This window comes from Anas platyrhynchos, chromosome 3 (genome assembly GCF_047663525.1).
Source record: "Anas platyrhynchos isolate ZD024472 breed Pekin duck chromosome 3, IASCAAS_PekinDuck_T2T, whole genome shotgun sequence".
In the NCBI taxonomy this organism is placed as follows: Eukaryota; Metazoa; Chordata; class Aves; order Anseriformes; family Anatidae; genus Anas; species Anas platyrhynchos.
In genome coordinates, this window is record NC_092589.1 from 66,813,538 (window position 1) to 66,840,802 (window position 27,265).

The following is a 27,265-nucleotide window of genomic DNA, read 5'->3' on the forward strand; positions in this document are numbered from 1 at the left end:
CTCAGTGTACAGTGACAAGAAGGATTTAAATGTGAAACAAGTAACACTGAGAGAATCCACGTCATATACTTTATTATCTAAAAATATGGTCTCATGTCCATGGTAATTTTTCAGTCTTCCTTTTTAGCCAATGGATACAGATAGATAACTTTGGAAATTAATTCATATCACCCTGAAAAAGGCTTTCTGCACTGGCTTTTGAGGGAGTCTAGAAGTCACCAGGGATTCAACATGATTCAACACCTGGCTTTCAATAGATGATCTAAATTTAAGCTGTGATTAAATGAAACAACATACTGCCAACAAAAGGCATTTAGCATTAATTACATGTTTCATCCCCTAGCGTAACCTGTTGAGTAGCCATTTGCTTCCCTTCCTCTCCTTCCTCTATTCACAATCAATATTTAGTATTTTTCTACTACATTACCAAAGAGTCCCTGCTTACCAGTTCAGCAAAAGGTAGATCTTCACATCCTGTGAGGTACTGAGAAGTACTTCAGGCCTGAGAACTATTGTGTCTTCACATGGCCTCTTTACAGTTTATATTCAGGATCCTGTACCTGCTGTTGCCAGCACTCCTGGCACAACAGATATGACATAAAATACACAATACATGACATGTTTATTATAGATTATAATTACAGACTATAGCTATAGATTAGTTACAAAATATGTATTATGTATTTTTTATATATTACATATATAATATGTAATATTATATTATATATTAATGCATACAAATTATATATTATGTATTATATTATCTATATTACATATTATATATATTATATATAAAATATATAATTATATATATTATATATTATATAATGTATATTAGCAAGAGAAGTGCATTTTCAGTTTAATTTATAAATAATTTGTATTCTAAAGTCTGACAATAAATGAAAAACCCAACAGAGACAGTTAATCCAATTTGAATATGTTGAATACAAAACTCGTTTAATCAAAAAAAAAATCATTGCATTATATGCTTACTAGACATCTGCAAATAAGAAATAATATATATATATATTACATAAAAATATCAAGCTCAAACTTCGTAATGAAAATTTGTATTCTATCAGTTACGTTACAAGAAAATGAAAATCCTCTGAAAATGGAAAAATGCATCTTTCTTTGCATGTTTGTGAGACAAGTGGCATCTTTTTCTCTGCTTGTTTCCCCGAAGATGCTTTATTTCCTTTGTTTAATGTGTGTTTTGTCTAGGTAAAAAACAATGTGCTATTGTCAAAGTTGCAGGGAGAGCTAGAAGCATGGATTTGATCAGTAATTCTTTCCACTTCAGGATTATCTGGTGTGGTATTATTAAGCACTTCAGGATGAATTATTACCATTAGCATAGGTTTGTTTTGTTTTTGTTTTTGTTTTTGTTTTTTGGTTGGTTTGTTTGTTTTTAAAGGAAATATTTAACAAAAGTTAAATGGAAATCCATGCACAAGTTGACATCTTTCCAGGTCTGTGTCACTTGAATCACACTGCAAATGGATCTCATGGTATCTGTATACAAAATTTAATTTTTCAAATACCACTGAAGTGTCATCTACACAGCCCCAAGCCGAATTTTTTTTGAACTTTCTATTTTAAACAGGATTTGCAACTTGGACCTGTTAGTGTAGGTGTTCCTGGAGAATTTTGCCTTTGGACACTTACAATTTCTAATCCCTTTTCACAGTTTTCTATGAAGATGTTATGAATTAAAGACTGGAATATGATGTTGAGGGCTCTGGTTCATCAGCAAAGATGGCTTGCCTTGGGGTGGTTATAGTAATTTCCTCTGCTCTTGATCTTGCTCTTCTCCAAGCAATTTCCATGCCTGCCTGAAGGGACAATTCTCCTACCTGTGAAGCAGTTTGTGAACTGTTAATTTATGGCCCCAAATATTAAAATACATTGACATTTTTGTTTATTTTACAGCTGTAGTCCCTGCAGCTGTAAAAGCCAATGGCTGTAAAAGCAACTGAGCCATCCCTAAGCAATCAATGGGGACAGGGTGGGTAGATAACGAGCAAAAACTAGGGCAGCTGTCCAAAGTTAAACTATCCCTGCTTGTGAATCAAAATGTCATTTTTATCCTAAGCCAGCCCCACTGGCCATGCAAATTCTGTGATTTTGCATACACTTCTTAGCATCTCTAGATTAGAGTAAATGCAAATTACATCAGGTGTTGGGTTGTAGATTTACTTTTATTGCCTGATATAGGCATTAGTTCTCCTGGTAAACAATGGAAAAGGTCATTTGTGGCAAAACAATTGAAAAAATAAAATCCCTGTGTGAGGCCAATGCAAATAAATAAATGTCTTCTGAGAAGCAAAGTCAATACTCTTTGGTATGCTACTCAGAAACTTTCTGATTTTTTTAATCTGTTACAAACACAGTAGCATACAACAGTACACAAAATGAAGACTTCACGAATATTTCCTTACAATGTTGTCATTCCATCATTGTGCATGATTAACTTATTTGTTGTGCCCAATTGTTCAGTAACATATATACAAATATATATATATATAATATAATTTTCAGAAGGAAAAAAAAATATATTAACCTATTCATTCAATCTATTTTATTAACAAACAGATCCAATATAAAATTCAGTCTGGTCTTTTATGTTTCAAATTAGTTAATTACAAATAAAAGGAAATATTTAGTGATATATTTATATCTAAAATGAAGTTAAAATTGAACATTTTATTACAGCACTTCTTTAGAAAATAACTGTTCATACTTCTGCTATCAAAGAAGTTGCTTCAAGTCTGTACTTTGCCTGTCTTGTAACCTGCAAGTTCATGCGAGACTACTTCTGATCTCTGCAAAGATTTGGCTTGTGAGTCAGAACTCTGCAGCCAGAACTAGTTTTGAAGTTTTTGCATTTAATTTCTTATTAAAATATTTGCACAGGAAGATAGTGATAAACAGAGAGATAGTTTCTATCTTGATCCTGTTAAATTCAGTGTATATATTTCTATAGAAACTACTAGAAGTGAATAGGTCAATGACAAATAAGATTTGTGATCTACCTTTGATTTTCTAAATTTGTGGGCGACCTTCACATACATAAGGCAATCATTCAGTCTGATATTTCAATTACAATGGACAGTGACATAAACTGATTGACAGTTACCTCTCCTCCTATACAGTATTTGCCACAGATTTTTTAAAAAAATAAAAATAAATAAAAGTTTGGTGCATGGAAAGGGCGGACAAAATATCCTGTCAGAGACTAGAAATTTCATCTGAAATACTATGTCAATATAAACAGGATAGAGAGAAATTTTGGTGAAATCACATCTGGAGATGCTTTTAAGAGAATCCTTTTATTACTCACTGGTGGTTTCTTTCTTTGAAGTATGGATATGTAGGGAGCAGGGACCTTGCTTCCATTGCAGGTCTCAGCAAGTAATTGTTGACATTGGGAAGGTGGAGCACATGGAATTGCGCAGCTTTCTTGTTTGCCAACCTACTTGCCCACAGGAGCAGTAAGAAAACTAGTTAAATATACAGATGTGTACAAGCATATGTGAATGAAGCTCCAGAATAGTTCTAAAAGAAGAAGCATAAACGTGTGTATGTATTTAAGTATAGTTGCCTGTGTGCCATAATTTGTGTTTCACAACCCCTTTCATTTTGGACTCGGGTTTGTTTTGGCCCAAATGTACATAGCTTTCTTCTTCCCATCCTTTACATGTTCTCTGTATGTGTCCACACAGTTGAAGCAGGCCTCAGCAATTTCCTCATCCAGTACTAGTGTAAAACAGAGGTCTTGAGGTGATGTGATGTGAGGTGTGGGACACCCACATTCATCAATACTAAATAAAAATTGGAGGCAGGGGACATAGGCCAGCAAAGTAAACTGGGCTGAAAAGAAGAGATTACCTAAAAGAATAAATATTATGTGAAATCAAATCTATATTTATTTTTATCCTAACCAAGCCTCAAAAGAAGAGACAGAACTTGAAGAGCAGTATCAGACCAAATTGTCCACTGGGTCATGAATCACTCTGCTAAGGGCAGTAAGAATACATTTTATACCAGTCTTGTACAGAAAGGAGAGCTGTCCTCAAACCCTTGAATAATAAAAATTAATATTCACAATCTTTGTTTGTATTAGAGGAGGTGATATAATTAGTCCTGTGTAAAATGAAGATTTAATCACCAAATTAGTATGTTTTTCAAACTTTTTCTTCTTTTTAAACTCTGCACTCAGGAAGATCTGTTAACAAGCTCAGCACAGAACCACTGAGAATCATTCATGAGACACTGGAAGAATCCACTGATTGGCTTTATGGCTTTATTTCTTTATTGTCTGACATCATATGGAGTGATGATGATGACACTGATGAAGGTATTCTTAATGTAGAGATTTCTGTAACTGCTCTAACTGTTGTTTTATGTGCTTTATGTTGGCTTACTCAATTTTTAACCTCACAGTCAAGAAGGTCAAACAAAAACAAAAGTAAATGTTGTTGCTAATAAAGCAGCTACTGGCTATTACAATCAGTAAATTGGTCTCCTTGTTAGCTTTCATCTCATGTTTAATGTACCATTACACAAAAGCTGTCAGAATTAAATATTACCATTAGTACATCTTAAAGAAAAGAGCAAATTTATACAAGAAAAAAAAAAAAAAAAAAAAAGATGCATCAGGATATTGCTTCAGAGAAAGGCAATTGCTATTTTCTTTTCATCAGTAAGAATCTAAAGAATATCAGGAAATATACAAGGTAGACCTAGATATTTAGTTTTATTTTTTATTTAATGTACTGATGACAGGACAATATATTGACACAAGAAATATATGACAAAATTTACTATTTTGGCTGGACTAAGGGGAGTTTGGATGGCAAATTACAAACAATGAAATTTACTAAAAATTATAGTTTTGCCATTACAGTAAAATTCTTCATCTGACTTTAATTACTTATTCATAAATGAGAGTAAACTGCTAGAATTTCAAGTTTGGACATAACAATCCTTCTGTTATAGAAGAAAAAGTAATTCGCTGGTATGAGCAGACCAGTAGTGTATCTTCATGTCACATCATATTGTTCATTCTGACAAGCAATGAGTGTAGGACTGACATCTTCATTCCCCAGTAGTTTATTTTACATTCCCTTTGGTTATACCGAATATAATTAATAAACAATGTGCACTAAAACTGACTTCTACCTGTTTGTTCATAAGCTTGAGATAGTATCTATTTTCTACCTTTACATGGTGCATGAGCTTTTCTATATTTGAATTCTAATAGATATACATGTGAACATATGTTTATGCTACATGTAAATTTGTGAGCTGGACATTCTACTCTGAGATATGATTTAAAAACAATAGAAAGCCACTCTCTCATATGGTTGAGAAACAAACAAAAAAAAAAAAAAGTGAAATCTTGAAAGCTTGCTAAAATTTCAAAAGTGTTAATTTTTATCATTTTGTAACTCTTGAAGAATCTGCAAGCATTCAAGTACTTGAGTGGATGGAAGTGGAGTTAATGCAAGCAGAAAAGGTCATAAAACACCTGGCATACAAAATCTCAAGATCAGAGTGCTCACTAAGGAGTATTTAAAAACCTCAGTCCTGCTAGCCAGGTGGCATTTCACTGATATCTACCGGGAGTGTGAAATGGCTACAAGTAGCGTATTGCATTGTATCATAAAAAGTAGGTGCACATGAACTCCCTGCCTATTGTGCGCTGTAGCCAATAGCTGCACACTCACCATTATTGCCCAGACTAAATCCTTGAAATTCAAATCAAGGGCTCATAGTTCCACTGAAATTGTCCCTTTTGTCTTGAATTTCACTGAAAGTGTTGCTAGTACAATCTTGCTAACCTGCATATTCATTTTATAATTTGGAATTAAAATTGAATCTTTCTTTTCTTTTTTCTTAAAACAAGGATATGTGCATAAATCCAAGCAAATTGCAAATGTGTTATCACAAGTTTTTATTCAGAAACAAAAAATACAGATTTGGGTGTTTCCTTGGTCCCTCCTTTACATTGAATATATCTGTCCTAGAAATCCTCTATGGTAAAAAAGGATTCCTGAAAATCTCAGAACAGGGTGATTGCCTTTCAGCATATAAAGAATAAAATGTATTAAATAATAAAATTAAAAAAAAAAAAAAAAAAAAAAAAAAAACATGAGAAATAGCATATTGTTTTGTTTTGTTTTATTATATCTTTTATCTGATTTTTTTTTTCCTCATGGTTTAGGTGAAGTGGAATCTTCCCTGAAAAAAGGTTGGTCACTTGCTTTATTATATAGGACAACAAATATTTTGACAATATATTTTATGAATAAACAATAGTCTGTTCTATAGGTTATGTCATTATTCACGTCAGTCTACTAACCAAGTATATTGTGCTTTACAAATTTTCATAAATAAGAAACTCAAATTATAATACTTGCTGAAATGTTTGCTTTCTGCAATAATTCATTTTATTATTATGCAAAAAGCTGAAAAAAAAATGTTTATAACAAGCTCACAGAATTACTGAAATAATATTATTTGTAACATTGCCCTGTATATGGAACTCTTATTAATGCTAGTATGAGTTACACATATGCCTGCATAGAAATAGTATTTAGAAGTAATCACGTAGAAAGAATATTTATCGAGAAATAATGACAAGGCGCTGTAAAAACATTTTATGTTGTGTCAATACTGAACCCTAAAATAAGGACTACCTCAGAATCTTCTGAAAAAAAAAATAATAATAATACTTAGTTAACATTGAATTTTTGCAACAGACAAGAATGAAACAAGTAGGACTTATAATATAAATCTTTCCAGATGAAGATTGTCATGCTGCAACATAAAACTTAAATTCAACTTCTATTAAATCAAAATGTATTAGAAGGCTTGGGATATTGGTGATAGGATGTAAAGCTTTTCAAAACTAAGGCTTTTTTTTTTTGCTTTTTTTTTTTTTCTACAAATTGAGCACAGGTTGATAATAACAAGTTGTGTTACCATGCCTGTTTGATTTGAATCTGGTATCCATCAAATGGTAAATCAAAAAGTAAATGCACATACTGAAGAATCTATCACCCAAGTTGGTACTGAGATTACAATCCAGTTTTCTCTGAAGTTAATTGGAACTGGATCAAGCTTGTATTTAATGACACCTTCTGTCAGTCTCAATAGGATATCCAAGGACTGAATAATCTTGAAGACCAGGGCCATTCATCTTTCAATGGATGATTCTTCATTTTAGGACTGAAGAAAACTGATATACAATGTAGGAAAACATTTCAGTTTACTCCATCCGTAACATTTTCAAAAGGGTTCAGCATTGCCCTGTCTCTTCTCCCAGAGAGAAATGCATTGCTAATTTGACAGCAGGTGCAGAGTCTAAAGCTCTCATGCACTGCTGTCAGAGCCCTCAAATACATGGTTGGAAGGTAACTACTCACCATGGGCCAGTGTAACTGGTTGGCCTGGAACTGTTATAGAGGTATTTCACTGCTTGGCAAGACTTAATCCATGGAAACATTACAGACAATGCCATTTTCAGCATTGCAATACCTGCTGATTTAGAAGTCTGTTATATCCTCATGTCTACTAAAGGCAAGCTCCTTACACCTTGTGTGTATGTTAGGTTGCAGAAATATAATTCAGAGAAGCCATCGAAATAAATTGGAGGCTGCATAAATTAGTTAGTTGGAAGTGCTGAGATGATTGTTAGGACCTGGTATTCATCCCTTCCAAGGAGCTGAATACCTAACTGTCAGCTTAAAATGTTTTCTTCAGGATTCAGAGTTCTCAGCCCTCCCTCAGAGATAAATGCCTGAGCACATTGCCTGTGTTTGGTGTAAAGAAAATGAAGGAGAGGCTGGTGATTCCTCAGGAGCTGGTACCTTACGGGATAACTCAGTCACACAGATATGTGGGCCCAAATTCAAACATGCTTCATGAGCCTGCACTTTTAAAGATATTTTGTATGGGCTTTTCTACTTCCTGTATGTTTGCTGAAGATGTTTGTCTCCATGTCTTAGAGGATAAGGAGTTTCATCCTTGCCTCCCAGTAATATGGTGTTTCTTGACCAGAACTGAGGAAGGAAGTGATCTAAGGCTCTCTGGATATATCCATTAACTTTCACATAGCAACATCCACAAATAACTTGTTACCATCTCCAGATGACTGAAGGTCTCCATTTCATTTTGACAAATAGGATCTGGCCTTGATTATACTCGAGCATGCTTGATTATACTTGATCTTGTCACCTCTTTTTCTGGGCTACAAAAATACAAGATGTATGGCCTGAAGCTGTGTTAGCTTTTGTTTGTTTGTTTGTTTTTGTTTGTTTTGTTTTGTTTGTTTGTTTTGTTTGTTTGTTTTGTATGACTGCTATTAGGACCAGACCCTAAGAAGGACCTGCAATTTTTGGATATCAAAATGTTAGCAGCTAGATCCACAAAATCAACACCAAACATTTTGGCTTTAGAGTGTTCTCCACTTTCATTTAAAGAACCATTTCTACATCATAGCCCCATATACTCAGTGCTGCATCCTTAGCTTTGTGAATTATACTTCTTTAGATGTCTTTTCTTATACTTGGGGTATTTGAACATCCTAAACAAAGACCAACAGTTAGACCATATAGTACACACTGGAAGAGGAACAGAGTTTGATTTTTTCCACATACTTAGAAGTTTCTCTCAAATTTCACTCTGGAAATGTGCATATGAGATCTAATGTTGCTGTGCCTGACTTTTAAGTATTTGTTATTTTGATAAGAGCTTTCATGAATAAATAGATAAGGGTTGTTTGTTTGTTTGTTTGTTTTTAATCTCCATACCTACTTTGGCTGTATGGACAAGCCTTCATTTTTTTATTTTTTTATTTTTTTATTTTTTGACTGGCAGTTGTAATGAATGCTAAAATGTTAGCATAAAAATACTTTATAATGTAAATATAGTAACTGAAAAAATAAGATTACTGGTACTACAATAAAATCACATATTGAATAAACTTCAAGAGTGGTGGTGGTGGTTCATCACTGCAGTGATGAAAGAAAAATAAATAAATAAATAAAACTGCAATAATAATTATGAGCCCAAAGAAAGCAAAGATCACCTTCCTAGAGATGTAAATTGAAAGCAAAGATAATAAGAATACTAGCAATGATTATGGTCTAGCACACAGAACAGAACTAATATCAGTTTCAGAATTCTTTAGAAAGAATGAAAATGCTTCTCAAGTGCCTTTTTTATTGCAATTACTTTTGCCAGTGTAAGTCTTATCACTAATATTTATCTTTAATAACTGGAAATGTGTGAACATTTGATAATGTCTAATGAAAATAATGTAGCCTTCACCAGAGGTAGTGAATTTTTCTGTAAAGGACTTTGCAGTCTTTAACAGTGTATACTCTCAACATGCTAAAAATGCAGTGCTTTTTCACAAAAGATGCTCAGAAGCCTAATAACAATTTCTTGCAGGCTTAATACATTTTTGGCTTCATTTCCTTCTAGAACAATGGTTTTGAAGGATATTGCTGTTCATTTTCTAAGGGTTAGTTTAACCTTTAGAGACAAATCCAATTATTAGATGTCTGTATGTTTTCTCATATTTTGGTCCTTTTAGAATTTATTGTTACAGAAACAGAGAGAAATATTTATTATCTTTTTGTGCACATCTGTTGTACCTAGCATCAGCTCTGAAGTTGGTAAAGAGCTGAGAAACACGGTGCACAACACTGAAAATAATTACCTCTAAAATAAAGGCAAGTGCAGACACTTTAGCACTGTCATCCCTGGCTAAAACGTGATTATTAAACTGTCTTGGAACTTCATTCCTGTTTACATATTGGTAATTGAATATTTAAATCTAAATATGGGTTCCTAATTTAGTTTGCCAGGGTAGAACTGACAAACTGTGCACATATAGTCAGTTTTGTATATTAAAGTAACATCTTCCACTGTAAAACAGGCAATAATTTCTGGCTAGGAAGCATGAATCTTGTGCTTGGACTTTAGAAGAAGTTGTTCAAAACTATTCAAAATATTCTAACATCAGAGTTGTTTGTTTTTAACTTTAAAATCTGAAGCTTATTAAATAGTTCCTCTTGGATATTCTTCTTTGATTTAATACTTGGGCTTATATGAAATCCCTGCCCTACCTCCCCACTTTCAAAAGTATGTCCCTTTCTAAGCAATTCTCATTTCAACAAATATAAGGAAGTTAGAAAGCACTGAGCAAGAAATGGAGCACCACCGTGGTATTGTTACCATCTCTACATTAACAGGTTTTCATTAGCATAAGATTATTTTATATCAGCAATCAAAACAAACTTGATTTCTCTGAAGTAGAGACAGACCTCTCTCTGAGAGACCTTTTGTGAGCTAGAGTGTCTCTATTAGTTAGAAAGATGTATAAAATAATTGTGTGAAATGATTCTATTTTCCTTTCTGGTATTAAAAAAAAAGAAAATCCTTAAAAATACAGTTAAATCCTAGAGTAAAACAAGAAACCACATATAACAGAAATTTCTGTTGCATTTTGCAAGAAACTTTATTATTACCAATAAATATTTTTGTAAAATACCTTATTCTTCTTTCCACCCTGTCTTCAGTTCAGATGAGAATATAAACCCTGAGGATTAGACTGGTAATTAATATGTTCAGGATACACATATCATACTCTTCTGAAAAGTCACAGCAACTTCTAAGGCTGCAGTTGTTTCTGCTGATTTATTCTCAGCAGTTCTGGTCAAGGTGCAGTTACTCTGTACTTGACTCTGGACACTCACTCCCATTAAACCCACCACCCAAGCCAGAATTTATTTAGCATGACTTTGTTTTTCGGATGTGGGTATGAATTTGAGCTAACAACTGCAAACAAAATGCTCCTGGAAGGAAAGTTTCTCAATCAGATTATTTCCTACATCTTCCTTTGAGAGTGATCAAACAAATATCTATGCCAGCTTGGCCTGGGATACCTTTGTTTCTACCTTTCCCAGGTAGAAACAAGCTGCTTAGAGAAGACTAGTAGGGGATTTGGTGATTTTATTTATTTATTTATTTAGCTTTTATTTGTTTTTGTTTGATATTATGCCCCCTATAAGCCTAGAGAGAACTGTAACAGCATATTCAAAAAGAGGAGGGAAAAACTTACTGACAAAGATCTTAGCCCTAGCATTTAACTATGTTGGATTGTTTTTATCTATTAAGTAAATAAGAATGGTATGATCACGCTAAAAGTCCAGTTCATCCAGTGAATGGGCCAGAAGTCCCTATTGCTGTCCAAGAGTAACCTATGCAAATGCCTAAGGGAACAAGAACTGTTAAAAATATAGCAATAACCTCCCAGAACTATTTTCCATACTCCATACATTTGCCCAAATCAGGGACTGCCTGAACCATGCTGTCACTGAATTCAGCGGGGTGGTTGTAATCCATCTATCTATTTATAGTGAATTCAAGGCCATAGACAATATGTACCCTGGGAACAAAACTATGATGGTAATAAGTTGTTGGAACCAATAGGGTTTCATAATAAAACTTTGAAGAAGACATTTTCCTTTTCCAAATTCTCATATGGTTAGTTAAATAATAAATAGTCACCTTAATCTGTTATCTTTAAAACAATTCTGTTTGCATTAGAATTTGTTTTTTTACTTTTAACTTGGTATCACAAAGAAACAATCTTTTCCCATACTATAAATGTATATATAATTCTATATATAGCTGTAAGTAAATAATATATGAATACATATATTTTTACAAATAACATAATAAATCTATATATATATATCAATAAATATAGCTGGCTAGTGCCATTTTAGGTAACATACTGTATCTCAGTTATAGCAGGGACAGACAGAAGCTACACAGGACCTAGTGGAGAAGTACACTCTTATGGAGCAGCTGGAGAAGACCAGAATACCTACAGTACCTTTTTTTTTTTTTTTAAAAAAAAAAAAAAAAAGCCAGATATTTAAAACTCTTGCATTTTAAACACTCTACTAATAGGTTTTACTAATTTTTTTTAAAGAATCAGAAGTTCTTATAAAAAAATATAGATTATAATTTGCTGTTATCTGGAGATTAATTGGAAAAAATTGCATTGCTAGACAACATGGCAACTATCTTTTCTTCCTGGAAAGAATACAGAAATTAGAATATCAGCTCCTACTATTTAGAAGTCTTTTTGTTATACAGTAACAAGCCTGGAAAGAATAACCATTTTATTTTATTTTATGGAGATAATATTCATGTTCAAAAATATTTATACAAAGAAATAAACATTTTCCAACCAAAAAGTTGGAATGGACTAGAGAAAAGAAATTCAGATTACCATCTATGCAGTCTGAAAATTGAGTTGCTGGTGTGGTAGTTATAAGTGTGCCTTAGAAAATAATTATTCAGTTCCATTCATCCCTAAAGTATATATCTATTTGTACTGGTAATGCCTTCTGAATTCAGTTTCTTTTATGTTGCCATATGGTAATGTTCACTTTTCTGTGTATGAGTTGTTATTAAAGATCCCTGTAAAAGGCTTTCACCGTCTCCCTAGGCTGCACTTTACTACAAAGCATTTGGCATATCTTTGTGTAAGGTACACCCTGTGTTAAAAGATGAAAATCATTGATTGATTCAATTCTCAGATGTTAAACTGCTTTTCTAGATATGCATTTATTTTTTTTTATTATTTTTTTTTGCATTTTGCATTTTTGTGGCATCCATTTCTGTTATTAATGTTCATTTAACAATATCATCTTCTTTTACACACTCTGATCAATATAGTAATAGCATTTCCACAATAAAATAGCATTTTATAATGTAAGGAAAATATTTATCATATTATCAAGATGAAACAAAACTACTTACCTCTAGGGAATATAATTGTTCATTATAGTTGAAGAACTGTGATTAAGTTTCAATTTTAATCAAGAATTGCTGTCTATCTTTAAAAAAAAAAAAAATACACAGAGAACTTTGGACCACAAGGCTAGTAAGAATTCTGGGAGAAGTGTAACAACACAGAGGTTTTCAGAAGTTTAAACTATCCTCTTAAATCAGGGAAACCCTTAGGCAAAGCTTAAGATAACCCACATTATCATGGTGGAACACCATAGTGGAATTCTTCATTTGTGCCTCAGCAGTGTGGCATCTTACTCAAAAAGAAGAGAGGAGTATTAGGCAGATGTCCCCCTGGCTGGGAGTTTGCTGTCCTAGAGACAGAGCAAATTCCTGACCTAGCAAGTAAGAGCTAATAAAGGACATATATATGTGTTTATATATATGTATGAAATACAAAGAAAATAAAACAGAATAAAATTTATTAAATTTTCAACATGGAAAAAGGTTTCTCCCATAATAAGTTTTTCCTCTTCTCATCTAGCTAATTCTACCTCTGTGGCCTATGTTCAGGGATAATTTGTCTGGCAAGACCACAAAAATATAATAAGATTAAAGGTTCCTCCAAAACTCAGATAAACTTAGAGTACCAAAATCTGAGGTCCTGTATATTTCCAAGTGAACTCAAATCCTCTAACAGCTGCTGCTGTCCCAAGGAGAAGATGTAGTAAGTGGGGCCCTATGCTTGTGACCCACAGAAATAGTATCTCTCTTCTGCATGCCAGGCCACTACAAAAGAAGCCCCCCTTAGCACATCTAGAAATGATTCAATTTATAGGAAGTCTAATTGGCAGTCTAATACAATAAGGTAGAATCTGCAGAGTTGCCTTTTTTTTAAATTCAAGCATAGGAACTGTGATTAGTCTTGTGCTTTCTTTTTTTTTTTTTCCCTGTTTTTCTCCAGCACACAAGAAAAAATATATATTGAAAAAAAATTTATACAAAAAAGACATATTTAATGCTAAAGTTTAGAGATTTTTTGTATATATCATTTTACTCTACTCAGGGGTCTACAATATTTGTCTGTATTTTGTCTACATAAAATTACATTCAATTAAGTGCAGACAATGATAAAATTGATTATGAAAAACATCATCTAAAACTTGCCCAATTTTTTTTTTCTGTTGGTTGAAATCCATAAATAAAAATATATCAAGGCATTAATTTTCCATTTCAGAATCAAGGTACAGAACTGCAGTCAGGGAACAAAAGTACAACACCAGCAATAAAAAATAAAAATTAAAAAAAAAAAAACAACAAAAACAGTGAACAGTGAATTTTTTATTCCATATACTTGGAATAAAATTATTATTATTATCATTATTATTATCATTATTATTATAAAAAGACTTTTATGTAAAAAATGTTTAGGGTGAAGATCTGCTGTTTTCCGCTTTTAATTCTTTCCAAAGACTAATTACTAAAATTTCTTCATACAAAACAGTATGCCTGTGGTCTTCTTGAATCATGCCAGTGCTACTTGCAGTATAATTAGTCAAAGATAATTAGTAGTACCCTCTCCCCTTAAAAGCTTTCTGTTAAGAAATAGTTTTTCCACTCTAAACGGAAACTTTGTGAGAGGGAAAAGAAAACCCACAACATAAAAAACAGCGTCTAAAATAAAAGAGTTTGTGCACCATGTAAAATTCCACGTGCCTTGGTAAACTGAGGCTTCAAGATGGACTTCGTCTCTGAGGACCATGATTATTTCCTTTTCTTTATTTCTGGAGAAAAGATCAATGACACTAATCAATGATTTTGCCCCCCTACTCCCCCCCCCAAAAAAAAATAAAATAAAATAATGTTTTAATAAGTCCACAGCAATGTAATGATACACTTCTACTCACTGCTAATTGCTAAAGCTATAACTAAATGAATGATATTTCAAACATAGCAATGTGGAAAAATACGTACAAAATTAACTGTCTTGAATTAATCAATTGTTAAAAGGAGGAGTTGAATAAGTTCAGTCCAGAACATTGGAGATTATGGGAGAGCAGGTTATAATAAAATCTTTACATGGGCTGGGGTGTTTTGCTGTTATGAAAACAGCATGCACACTATTCTGAGAAACCCTTTCTTTCCAATGCATCTTGTTTGATGTATACTCTTGTAAAAGATAAAATAAAACATCAGCCCAGAATCAAAGCACTCCTCAGCAAGATGAGGAAGATGTCAGCATGTCATCTATGATGCATTTATGTTATAGACTGGTGAAGGTACAGTAGTATGGAAACAACTGAATAGCTCTTGAACTAGAATCTAATCTGTTTATTTTTGTACCATTTTGGCATTATAAAAAGGTTTATATAGCAGAAAGACCAAGAACATCTTTGTATTCTTAGGAGAACATTAAACCCTACTTGTTTACTGTATGCTACCCAAGATAGGTAAATTATTCCAAAATATTTGAGGGTCAGCCTCTCTTTGTCTCTGATAGCTGTTCAGTGATACCTAACAAACTACCAAGAGGAGGGAATAAAGACAATTGCAGTGAAGTAGTCGAGCTTTGCTGAATAGGTTTAGGAGCAGTCAAAGTCACTTCACAGCAACCTTCACAGTTTAGGACAACATGTTATTTTGGGTAAACATAGACCAGAACAAAGGGTTTGCACCAAGAAGGAGAAATGGTCCTCTGTGACCTCTGTCAAAAGTAGTGATATGCAGCACATGAAAGAGACACTGCAAAATATCGAAAAGACAAGGCAAGAGAAAAGGATCTTCATTTTCACTCCAAATTGTAGATGTGAATTCTAAGGAGATGAATAAACAGTTTTGAAACTGTACTTAAGAAGCACTGTGGACCAATAGTTCACTGGGTGCTCAACCATGCATTGGTTGCAAATGCAAACACAAACCCTTTGGTGTTTTCATTGATGAGAGACAGATCACCTCCTGTCACGTTTTCACAACCTCAGGAAAAGTTGCTCTGTACCCCAACCTGTTGCTATGAGTTTTCAGAACAGAGAAAAATACTTATCTATGAAAACACAGGGGATATGACTACACTACTAGGAAGCTTTAAGGAAGTCATCTAAATTAGTCATATGCATCACTCAGACTTTCTAGCACTGAAAGTTACTACCTAAACCCTAAACTCTCCTGTAACATTACACTGTCTTTGGTTCCTAGATACATGCACAATACACCATTTTATTTCCTCAATTAAATATTACCTCTTCTTTCATTGTTTTTCCCCATTACTTCTGTTGCATTTTTTTTTCTCTAGACTCCAGCTACATGACATATTAGCTATTATCTAGAAGTTGCTCTTATGCATGAATTCTTTTATTCTCCTCCCAGCCCCATAAGGATAACTGTCACCCTCACCAGCTGCTACTATCTAGATTAAAAATAGACATCAGCTGTGCAATTGCAAATTTCTCCTGAGGATACCAGCAGCCGGAGAGTGGATTACAATTCTTCATACAGACAGCATCTAGAAACATATTAGAAATGATGTTCCTCTTATCTTACAAAGCTCATAACACCACTCACTCTTGCCTTGCCCTCAGTATCTATTTCCACCAACTCTTCAGGATAATCAGCTGCCTGCTACCAATTAGTCTTGATAAACTATCAAGGATATAGTCCCATTAAATTTCTTGGAATAGCTGTAAGGGTTTTGACTGCTCAAAAGCAAATGATTAACCTCTGGTACAACATGATTGTGAGTAGGACTCATTTTCCTTTTCACACTTAGATGTTTATGAAAGAATGTCAAAACACTAAAAACGTATATCAGTGTGTTACCTGTAAGAGAATATGAAAAGAAGACCAAGTGGTAAAATGTGTTTGGAAAAAAAAAATATATATATATATATTATTTCAAATTAAACTCCATCAGTTCAAATACAAAAAGAGGAGATAACAAAAAAATCAACAGGAGAGCAGACAAAAACAGAGGAAGAAGTGAACTCTGTTGATGAAAACAGAGATTTCCTTGCCCTGTTCCTCTTCAGAGAAGTGGAGAAGAGGTGGTGCCTCTTCAGTCATGCTCAGGTAAATCTGCACAGAGCTGAGCTATGCTAGGTCAGGGGGTTGCATTCTTTTTCTCTTTCTCCAACCTTGATCTTCACAGAGCGGGGTCTTTATAGTGCATAGTCAGTGCCAGGCTGCTGTTAGACATCACAAAGTGCTGATAATGGGAATTATCTTGGTGAAGGGTAGGAAAAACTCGTACCCAAACTGTGTGTTTAGCAAGGATTTTCAGTAAAGCTGCCTTCAACACTGATCCTTAGTGTCCATGTGGGCCTGTTCTGGGTCAAAAGCACACCAATTGCCTAGTAAGGATATATTGGCTCTATCTCATTTTAGCATCTTGAAATGGTCAGTGAGAAGCCCACTAACTTCCCTTCCAGGAGTTATTTAAAATAATCACTCTGCATGTTCTGTGTATGCACTCAACACCCAAAGTATAGAAAAATTGGTGTCAAGCAGTATCCATATTTAAGGAAATAAAGTACTTATCTATTAAAAGCCCAAGAAACAAAAGGGAAAAGATAATTTTTCACGTCTGCTTGATAAGTGGCAAAAAAAAATGTATACAGCTTTTAAAATACATACTACCTTGCAATAATTTAATAAACTGTGCTGTCTTCTCATAAAGAATCAGGATGGTTGCCGTGGTAACAAAGATTATCCTAGCTGCTGCTTGATTCTGTCATTTTTCTAAACATGAATTCATAATATTTAGGATTTATTAACAATGTGTCACATTGATAGAGATAAATTACATGCTTTAAACTGGCCATGTAAGTCTTCTATGATATTATAGCTGCTTTGTCAACTCAGCAATAAGATATGATGTGATTACTAGAAAATTAAAGCTATTTGTCATAAAGGATGAGGCAGTATCAAAACTCCCAGAACAGAAAAAGTCTCAATAGAGTAATCTAATGTGTTTCCTTATTTTAAATATTTCTGAGTTAGCTAACAGTCAGTATTTTCTGTCTTGTAAATTGATCAAGATCAGCGTATATTGAAACTAGATTTATTTGTGCTGGGAAAATTTAGGTTATAAAGAATCAGAATTGATGTCCTTCAGGCTGCAATATTTCGTGATGGTTCTAACTATAATGCAGAGTTTGTGGAGAGATCCTAATGATGGCATACTTTGCAATACATAAAAATACATATATACACACTTATGTTTTATGAAGTTGTACTTCAAGGAATTTTTGTAGAGTTTTGTGCAATGTACAGTATCCTAATTGTAGCAGAAAATTAGATGACATTCTCAATGTTGCTGTCTAGAAAATACCATTTTATGTGCATTACTGAAGTGTTTGTGTCAGTAAGTGCCATCACTGATACCATGTTAGGCTAATTTAGATGGCCAGTTCTACAGTCATTCTTCCATATATATTTGGTAGTTGAAGAAGCAATAAGAAATTCACTAAAATCACAGAAGTTCTAGCAAAGACTTTTTTTTTTTTTTTTTTTTTTAAAAAAAAAAGGGCCTATTTTTTGTAGTGAGACACACGGTTGGTTGGAACACAGTGGAGTTGAGTAACCTTAAGTCAAGCAAGGAGAGGACAATGGGCAGATGTTTTAAACTGAAAGACAGTAGATTTAGATTGTAAAAAAGACATCTTTTACAATGAAGGTGGTGAGGCACTGGAACAAGTTGCCCAGAGAGATTGTGTATGCCCCTATTAGGAGATAGGCCAGGATCAAGGCCAGGCTGGATGGGGCCTGGTCTAGTGGAAGGTGTCCCTGCCCATGGTAGGAGGTTGGCCTCGATGATCTTTAAGGGTCCCTTCCAACCCAAGCCATTCTATGAATATGTGTCACTGTAGGATTTGATACGTCAGGCAGTGGGACATAATTACATCTGTATGTAGGATGAACTTTGAGCTGGGTGAGATATGTCTACATTGTATATCGCAATGCAAAGGAAGTAACAGAGCTTTCTTTAAATGCACCGAGGCAGTCTGGAACAGCAGTATGGAGAACTGCTCAGATGTGCTCAGAGCTAGCTGCACATAATCTTTGTCTTGAACCATTCCTAAACTAGTTACCAAAACTAGTTTGTACTAGTTTGTGTATCCTTTTAAACAGAACAAGAGGGAATTCAGTTACTGGATTGATAGATGGAAAAAATATCCTCATGTAGTTGGAAAAAAAAAAAAAAAAAAAAAAACAAGCTCAGGTGAAATACAGTAAATCAATACAGCATGATTTCTTCCTAATCATAACCTTTGAGGCTTATAGAACAATAAATGAACTACACTCTCAGGCTGAGAAATACAAGGTGAAAATAGAACAAAAGGCCTTTTGGCTCATTGACATCATATAATTTGCTTAGTTATGCTGCCATACATAGACAGCTAACAGTAATACATATATTCTCCTTTGTTTTCCTTTATCTCCATGAAGTAATGTTCTCTCTCAAGGCTATAGACTGATGTTATAGCATAGTTGTTTCTTGTGAAGCAGGCAAAATCATTAATTCAGCTATGATTCAGATGGCTACTACTATCTAATAAAAATATCTTGTATTTATTTCAAATGAACTATGCACAAATCAATCTTGGAAAGAGAAAATACCATTTTCCATTGTATCTCTTTGCCAATGTAGATTCTGTTACAGCTGGACCAGATAACTAATGGCATAAATGGAAAATTTCAGTCGTCTTCAAAAGGCATTATAGTAGCTCCTTTGAGTTGAGATGTAATATACACTATTTATTTTTTTTTTCTCCCTTGGATTAATTTTGGTGCCAGAGTTCTTGTTTAATTTAGATTATGCGGACCAAGATACTAAAATACAGGGTAGCACCTCCAATAGGGTCTGGTCAGAATTGTATGTGTTGTTGTCAAAGGTATATTTGATCCAGTATTTTATGCCAGTTTTCCACTGCAAGAAAATATGTATATTGCCCAATCAGCCAGAGACTCTGTTGAGTCTTAATGGCTTTATTGGGCACCTGTAATGGCCTGTATATTTCTACCACTGTAAGCAAGCAGTGCTATGCAAGGTTGATTTAATTCTGTTTTTGTTGGTGGTGGTCATTTGTTTTATAATATCCTGGTTTTGACACAATTAGGACAGTAGGAAAAAAAACAAAAACAAAAACAAAAACATAAATGTATATAGCAGTAACATAATATCTATGTCACAGGTGAGGATTTTTTTTTTTTTTTAAGAGGAGGTGGCATAGCAAGGGCATGTAAATACTGCACCACTTTCTCTTCTAACAAGGCAGTTCTTAGCTAAGGGATTTATTGGTATACAGCATGATTAAAATGAGTCAGTCATTCTCGGAGACTCTAATCCCTAACCTGGGAACTTTTATATCTGTTTGTAATTTTTGTCCAACATTCAGTCTATTTTTATTGTGTGTTGGAGCTACCAATTGACCCTTTGAGCTTTAAAAATTTAGAAAATGTAGTAAAAAGAATATTTACCTTCCAAAGGTAATTCTGAGAACATAAAAAACTAATCCTGGCAAACAAGTAGAGATACAGGAGAAATGCTTAGTAAAAGCATGTGTTTTTTTTTTCTGATTCGTAGTCAACATATGTTACCATATAGCAGCTGCAGGTCAGCAAAACCTGTTCTTGACTTGAAAAGCAGTTATATTGCTTAATTTAAATCAGAATAATTATTCAAGTCATTTACTGTTATGATTTTTGTCCATGTGTATTCTGTGTGCATGTATATGTAGATATAACTGATAATTTAACTTTATTGTATATAATTATAAATATGAATATAATAAAGTCATGGCTGTGCTATAATTTTGAAGCACTTATCTAATTTTATTAAAAGAATGCGTCTGATATTTTCCTGTGTTAAGATTAGTTTGATATGGACAAATAAACTCTACATTGTTTTCAGAAATCCATAAAGCGAAACCAGAGAGACATGAAAAACGAACTCCAAAAGGTAACATTATTTTTTTGTCTGTTTACTTACATGTATGTTTATAATATACACTGTATTTGCCAACTACATATTTTATCGCTGTTTTATTATAGAAGCACTCAGAAGCACTGTGGTTCGCACAGTCTAAAAATAACTAAAATTTAATGTATGCCTTAACATTAACAAATAATGCCATTTTATATTTGTTGGGCTATATTGTGAAGGCACATTCATAATAAGATTATCCTGTCCATACTTATCCAGAAGTCTTTTTGTTGCAAAGGTGCAAGAACATAGAGTGCTGATGAACTTCCTCTAGTGCAAAACACATGAAGTGTGTTTGGCAAGGAAGAAAACAAATTTATAGGCCAGTGAGTGCCATCAAAGTTAGGAAGTGCTAGTTAAGAGTGAGCCAGGTGTGTATCAAAGATAAGAAAACCTCCACTATAAGAACCTACTCTCTTTCAGAGTGTTTAATCTCCTCTAACTGTCACTTCCCAAAATTCACAGAGGAACTGGTTTGGACTGGTTTTCAGAGGTCAGGTAAACAAAGAAGCTTCCTGACTTATTTGCAGATTTGTTATTTATTTATTTTGTCTAATAAAACCTCCTCTGGAAAGATTAGGATACACAAAATCTGATGAGCATCTCAATGATGCACCAATGTCGTGCTTAGTAATCATAGGTGGAAGCAAGACGGAAGCTTATTAAAAATAATGTGTTTATACATACACTCTCCCTCATAAAATTATATTCATTTTATATATATATTTCTTTCTAGTATTTTACAGCTATAGTGCTAGGTTTCCAGGGTCATCTGAAGTACCCAGAATTGTTTCCCAACTATTTAATAAATCATGTACCTTGGAAATAATTTTTTTAGAGTATCAGTGGGCTAGTTGGTCAATAATGAACTAAAATTCATTAGCAAAGTATCTCAGATAGGGAGTTTTCAAGCACAGTATTCTAAAAACACAAATGAAGTTGCAGCCTTGACCAAATCAGCCTCCTGTATACTATTCCATCTGTACAGAAATACTTTGCTTTACATAGAAAAACATTAATGTGACAAAGATGATCACAAAGATGTTATAAGATGCTAGGGAAAAAAAAGCACTCACGTGTCATTAATTTATGAGTATGCCCGAGTATGCCCTTTATGAGTATGCCTTATAATGCAGTCTTTAATTAGACAATCAATTGCAGAAGTGCAATACAAATGACAAATATATATATATATATATTTTTTATTATTATTATTATTATTATTTTTGGTGTTTGGTTGTGTTATTTTGTTGTTTTGTTTTGTTTTGTGTGTGTTTTTTTTGTTTGTTTGTTTTGTTTTTTTTCCGGGGGAGATGGGGAGGGTCTCATATTTCATAGAATTATAGAATCACAGAATGGTTTGGGTTGGAAGAGACCTTATAGACCATCCAAACCCCCTGCCACAGGCCAGGACAACTTCCACTAGACCAGGTTGCCCAAAGCACCATCCAGCCTCACCTTGAACATACTATATATATTTCTGCTTATATTTAGTCCTCAAAATGCACTTTGCATGCAGTAGGAACAGTTACAAGAAAACATTCTGTCTGACCTCAAGCTAAAGTATGATGAAGACATGAATCTGTAGGGAGATTTGCTCTTACCTTCTAACATACCTTCAGTAAGCATGGGTAAATATAATCTTTTATTGTTTCTTATAGGAAAAATATAGAAATTAATGCATTTTTTTAATAGAAACAAACATCTCAAACAAATTTGAGTTCTCCAACCACAAATATGGGGATGCGGAACTTATAAAAATAATTTTAGACATGTTTTTTAGTAGTCAAACCCTTTGAACTGAAGTCCCAATAGGGAAGCTGCATCCATAAGCCTCATTTTGAAAAGACTGTACCAAAATATCAGCAACAGGTGCAAAGAATGGAATTTCCAGATAGAACTGGCTAAAATTATAAGGAAGTTTCTTAAGAGTATTAAATGCCAGGCAGATTTGTACCCTAATCTTTGCCTATAATTAAATATTTTGATAAACTCCTAATAATGAAGTGTATTTCCATGATTGCACTTAGTTCTCAGTGTATTTCTGCTTTTCAGAGTTCACTGATTCAACAAAACATTTTTTCATTCTTAAGAGCAGTGAAATTTTGTAATTACATGTATATGTTAAGCATAAATTCACTACAAAATAGGGTCTATACAATTTGGAATTTGATGCATTAGCATTTCCACAAGGGCCAATAGCACCCTGAGCTGTGTGAGCAGGAGCATGGCCTGCCCATAGAAGCAGGTGATTATCACTCATAATGCAGCCAGCATTCATGAGACCACTTCTAGATACCATGGCCTCCTAGGCAAAGACATGGATAAACTGGGGTGATCTCAGTATGGAGCCCCTGACATGATGGGGGTTGGAGCAGTTGTTCTGAAAGGAGAGGCTGTGGACCGGGGCTGGCCTAGGAGCAGCCTGGAGCAGGCTGAGAGGTGGTAGAGAGGAAGGAGCCAGAGATACAAGGAGGCTCAGCTGTACTAAGCAAGATTCAGGTGGGATACAGGGAGAAACTTTCTCCCCATGGCACGGGCTGCCCAGGAAGCCCACTCTGGAAGAGTCCTTGGGGTTTCCAGCCCCAGCCCCACACAGCCTGGCCTGGCCTCAGTGCTGAGCCTGCTGCATGGGGGCTTTCGCAGTGCCCAGCCAGCCACAGCTGTCCTGCAATTCCTGCAATATAATGATATATACTGCTTTTGCAAGACTTTAAGAGCTACAGATGAAGGCACTGTTTAAGACATAGGTGCTATAGCTTTTATTACTGTTGCTGCCAATGAATAAGAGGTAACTATCCGATATTTCAGCAACAGGGAAGAACAATAACAGAATATATTGAGATAAATGTATATAAGAGTGTAATTTCTGTCAAAGAGAAAACCTAATGATAACCCAAATGGACTGAGAAAAGAATTTCTAATTCTTATGGAAAATAGATATTAGCAATACAATGAAATAACCTGTACCACTGGAATAAAAATAGCTCATTAACACAGACTTTGAGAAGTCATGGCAAAAGGTTCAAAACTGTCATTAAAATATACATTCATCACACAATCTTCATAAACTTCACTTACACTGAGAATAAGAATTCCTCACACTAAAGTCAACGTAACATCATCACAACGCTGAAAAAGGTACTGTGATTTTTCCTGTATGTATTTCACTAATACATTGCTGTTGGAGTGAGGGATGGAAGAAGACAATGTGATGATGAAATGCTACCTCTGAGAGTCATATATTAAAAAACAAACAAACAAACAAAAAAAAAAAAACCAACTGTGATTTCAGCAAAGACACTCATGTGCCTCTGAAATTAGTACTAACCTCTCTGGTTTTGGCAGAAAGTATCTCTGAATTTGACCTGATTTCACAAATATATTTTAGTCACTTCCAAACTATTTCACTTACTATGCATAGCACATACCTGTCCCTCCTACCCTAATCACAGTAGGGCTGTACAAGTAATGCAAATATTAAACATCACAGAGTAAAGCTGGCTGTGTTTTGGCATATGGATATATTATATCATCATGAAGACAAATATAAAGTGTCCATATAATTTAATTTTCTGTAAATATATGGTATTTGAGACAGATAAATAGGTAAACGGAGTTGGCCCATACAAATCTACAGTGTACCAGAAACCCAAAATAAGTTGACAAGATTAGCAAGTAAAGTAGCATATTTAGGCTTGATACAAGGGCTGTCTGTCTCAATTTCTAGACTTATGACTACAGATCCATCTGAGGCTACTCTAAACTAGGTTACATGGGTACTGGTAGCAATACAGCTGCAGCATCTCAGGCACAGCTGTCAAGTATCAGTTTAGCCACATGGGCTGAGAGAAGCCCAGAGTAAAGCCAATGCTTGCAGGTAATTTGACCACCACCAGTAGCTGGCAAACTTGAATGTCAGTTCAGATGGGTGTAATGCCCTCTGACTGCTGCAGTTAAATCTAACTTTAAATTGTATTGTAATGCACAGGAAATGGTCTTGCTCTTACATAGGCATTTAAACCTAGTGTTGAAGGGCTAGATCCATCTTACAGTTTGGTGCTGCAGAGCACGTGCATGCCTGGTGCCATTTGGGGCAGGTGTGGCCAAGTTCCAGGCAAGCTTCTTCCCTCTTTACAGGTAATTGGTGTGGTTTGTAATGAATGCAGATGCCTTCACGGTTCCTAAATTGCTGGGATTTCCTTGGAATATTGTTTAGGACCTGGAAGTTTGTGCCCCTCTGCAGATCAAGCACACTCCCCGCCCCCCCCTTTTTTTTTTATGGAGGATTCTTTCAAGAAGGATTAAGTTATAGCCATCTAAGGTTACTCGGCTTCTGAATAGAAGTATCTACTCAGAGATTTAATGTTGTCTGACTAATGCATTCTAACTTCATTGTATTAGTTCATTTATCTTAACTTTTGTGAGTGCTGCTCTGTGGACAGGCACTTAGCTGGAGCAAGCAACCTCTACTGCATGCATTATGCACCCATCACATAGCTTTATGCTAAGCAATGGACTTACTCAGCTGAAAACTTTTTACTTAGCTTAGATGTGGAATTAGTTCCTCCTTATTACATCCCTTTGAAGTTCTTTTTTTTTTTTTGGGGGGGGGGGGGTGGGGTGGGGTGGGGTTGGAAATGTTATCAAATACTCTATCTCAAACACTTTATTTAAAAAAAGTAAATCTCATCCCCAATCACTGTCTTCTATTCCATTCGATGCAAATCAAATATAGCACTAGATGACTAAAATTTGGAAAATATCACATATATACTATGCTTGTTGTTTTAAATTTTATGTGAAGTAAACAGAAATATTCTTATTTGATTAAATTCAGAATACCTTGTTAAATTACCTTAAAATTTTCCATTATAAACTCCTATTTTAGATTATTTATAAATTTAACGCACTCCAGTCATGAAGGATGAATTTTTTCATGGTTGGCTTTTTGCCTCTGGCTGAATTTTCATTCAAAGTCATATAAAAATGTTTCAGCAATTTCCAAAATCTAGGTTAGTGAAAAATAGGTTAGAGTATTATATTTTTTCCACTGTTAATAACAGTTCATTCTGAACTTATGCTTTTTATTGGTATTTGAAAGCAAGTCCAAGCAAATTCTTTTAAGCTGTGAGAAAATTTTAACTTAGGCAATTGTTATGAAAGCAAATACATTGTTATTTTTCTCTGGATGAACCCAATATGCTATTAAAAAAAAAAAAATAAAAGAGATGATCTTTTAATAACTTAGTATGTCATAAAGCAAATAAAATGGTTGAATTAAAATTAGATGAGCAGTTTTAGCTTCAGCATTTTTCAGTTGAAGAGTGCTTGATTTAGGAAAAAAAAAAAAAAGTACTTTATTTTATTTTTTATATATGCAAAAATATTTGTATTAATTCTAGGTTGTTTCCCCAAACATGGCTATATGGCTAGCCTGCCTTATTTCTAATTCCAACTTAATTCTTTCCTCTAAGCTCTGGGAACTTTAAAAAGTGCATGCATTAAGCCCTTTACAACAGAATAGATATCCAGGTGACTAAATCTGGAAAAGATCTGTAGACAGTGAAGTAATTTATATGAGAGAGTTTTCAGAATGACATATAAAGCTGAACATGAAAGCATTTGAAGGGGAGAATACAGAGTTAATGTAGAAAAGAAAAATCATATTAAAGTTTGTCAGATCAAAAGCTTCAATGGACTTTGGCGTCCCTGGGGCACTTTGATTGAAGATGTAAAAATGGCCAGTCATCACAGCTGTGAAACATGAATCCTTTAATTTTTGGCAACACCTGCCCTTTATAGATAAGGTTCTACCCCAAAGCCATAGCTCTTGACAGTATCCATATGAGGTAATGGTAATTTTATATTACAGTCTGAGATTAGCAAACTCTGAAGCTTTGGTGATATCAACACCCAGGATAGGGCTCTTGGATCCACCTTCAGCCTATCATGGGAAAGAGACAAATAGTTCATGCTTTTGCCAGCCTAGTCTCTCTGCTTATCCACATTCCAGGCTTCCTGCCCAGATATGTCAAGCTTGTTTTATTTCTCAAGAAGGAGCCAACTGATCTCTTTGTGTTTTTAACTTCGAGTCTGCACAAATATTAATATTTCTTTCCATTTGTGTCCTCTGTAAGTTTTTGATGACTTGAAGTAACCTTAAATTGTCCACTTTAATGTCTGCTGAGATTCAGTACATACCTCTCCTCCCCACAACACACACACACGTACACACAAAAAACAACAACAACAAAACTTTTTAAAGGGTGGTTTGCCTCCCTTACACAAGTTTGATGTTCAATGGCTAAAAGACAGTTTTCTTATTGCCAGTTTATTGTTGCACATTTCAGCTATATTTTTTGACATAGTGACTATAAGGACTGTCCAATATGTTCATGTTTAACTACCATTAACCATCACAGAACTATTTGCAAAAATCTGCTGCTGTCCCATCCAAAATTG

General features: G+C 34.3%; 1 protein-coding gene across 20 annotated transcripts in view; it reads left to right on the plus strand.

Moving 5' to 3' along the window:
* TRDN (triadin) overlaps positions 1-27,265 on the plus strand; it is a 239,662-nt gene that overhangs the window by 46,213 nt on the left and 166,184 nt on the right. For 18 of the 20 annotated variants that reach the window (XR_011808384.1, XM_072036042.1, XM_072036055.1 and 15 more), the window contains 3 exons: positions 4,223-4,360; positions 6,230-6,256; positions 20,729-20,776. Coding sequence is in view for 19 of the 20 variants with exons in the window: in XM_072036042.1 (XP_071892143.1) it covers positions 4,223-4,360; positions 6,230-6,256; positions 20,729-20,776 (213 nt within the window). In the remaining variant the exon portion in view is untranslated. The remainder of the gene's footprint in view (positions 1-4,222; positions 4,361-6,229; positions 6,257-20,728; positions 20,777-27,265) is intronic. The other 2 variants (XM_072036047.1, XM_027454606.3) reach the window with 2 other exon arrangements.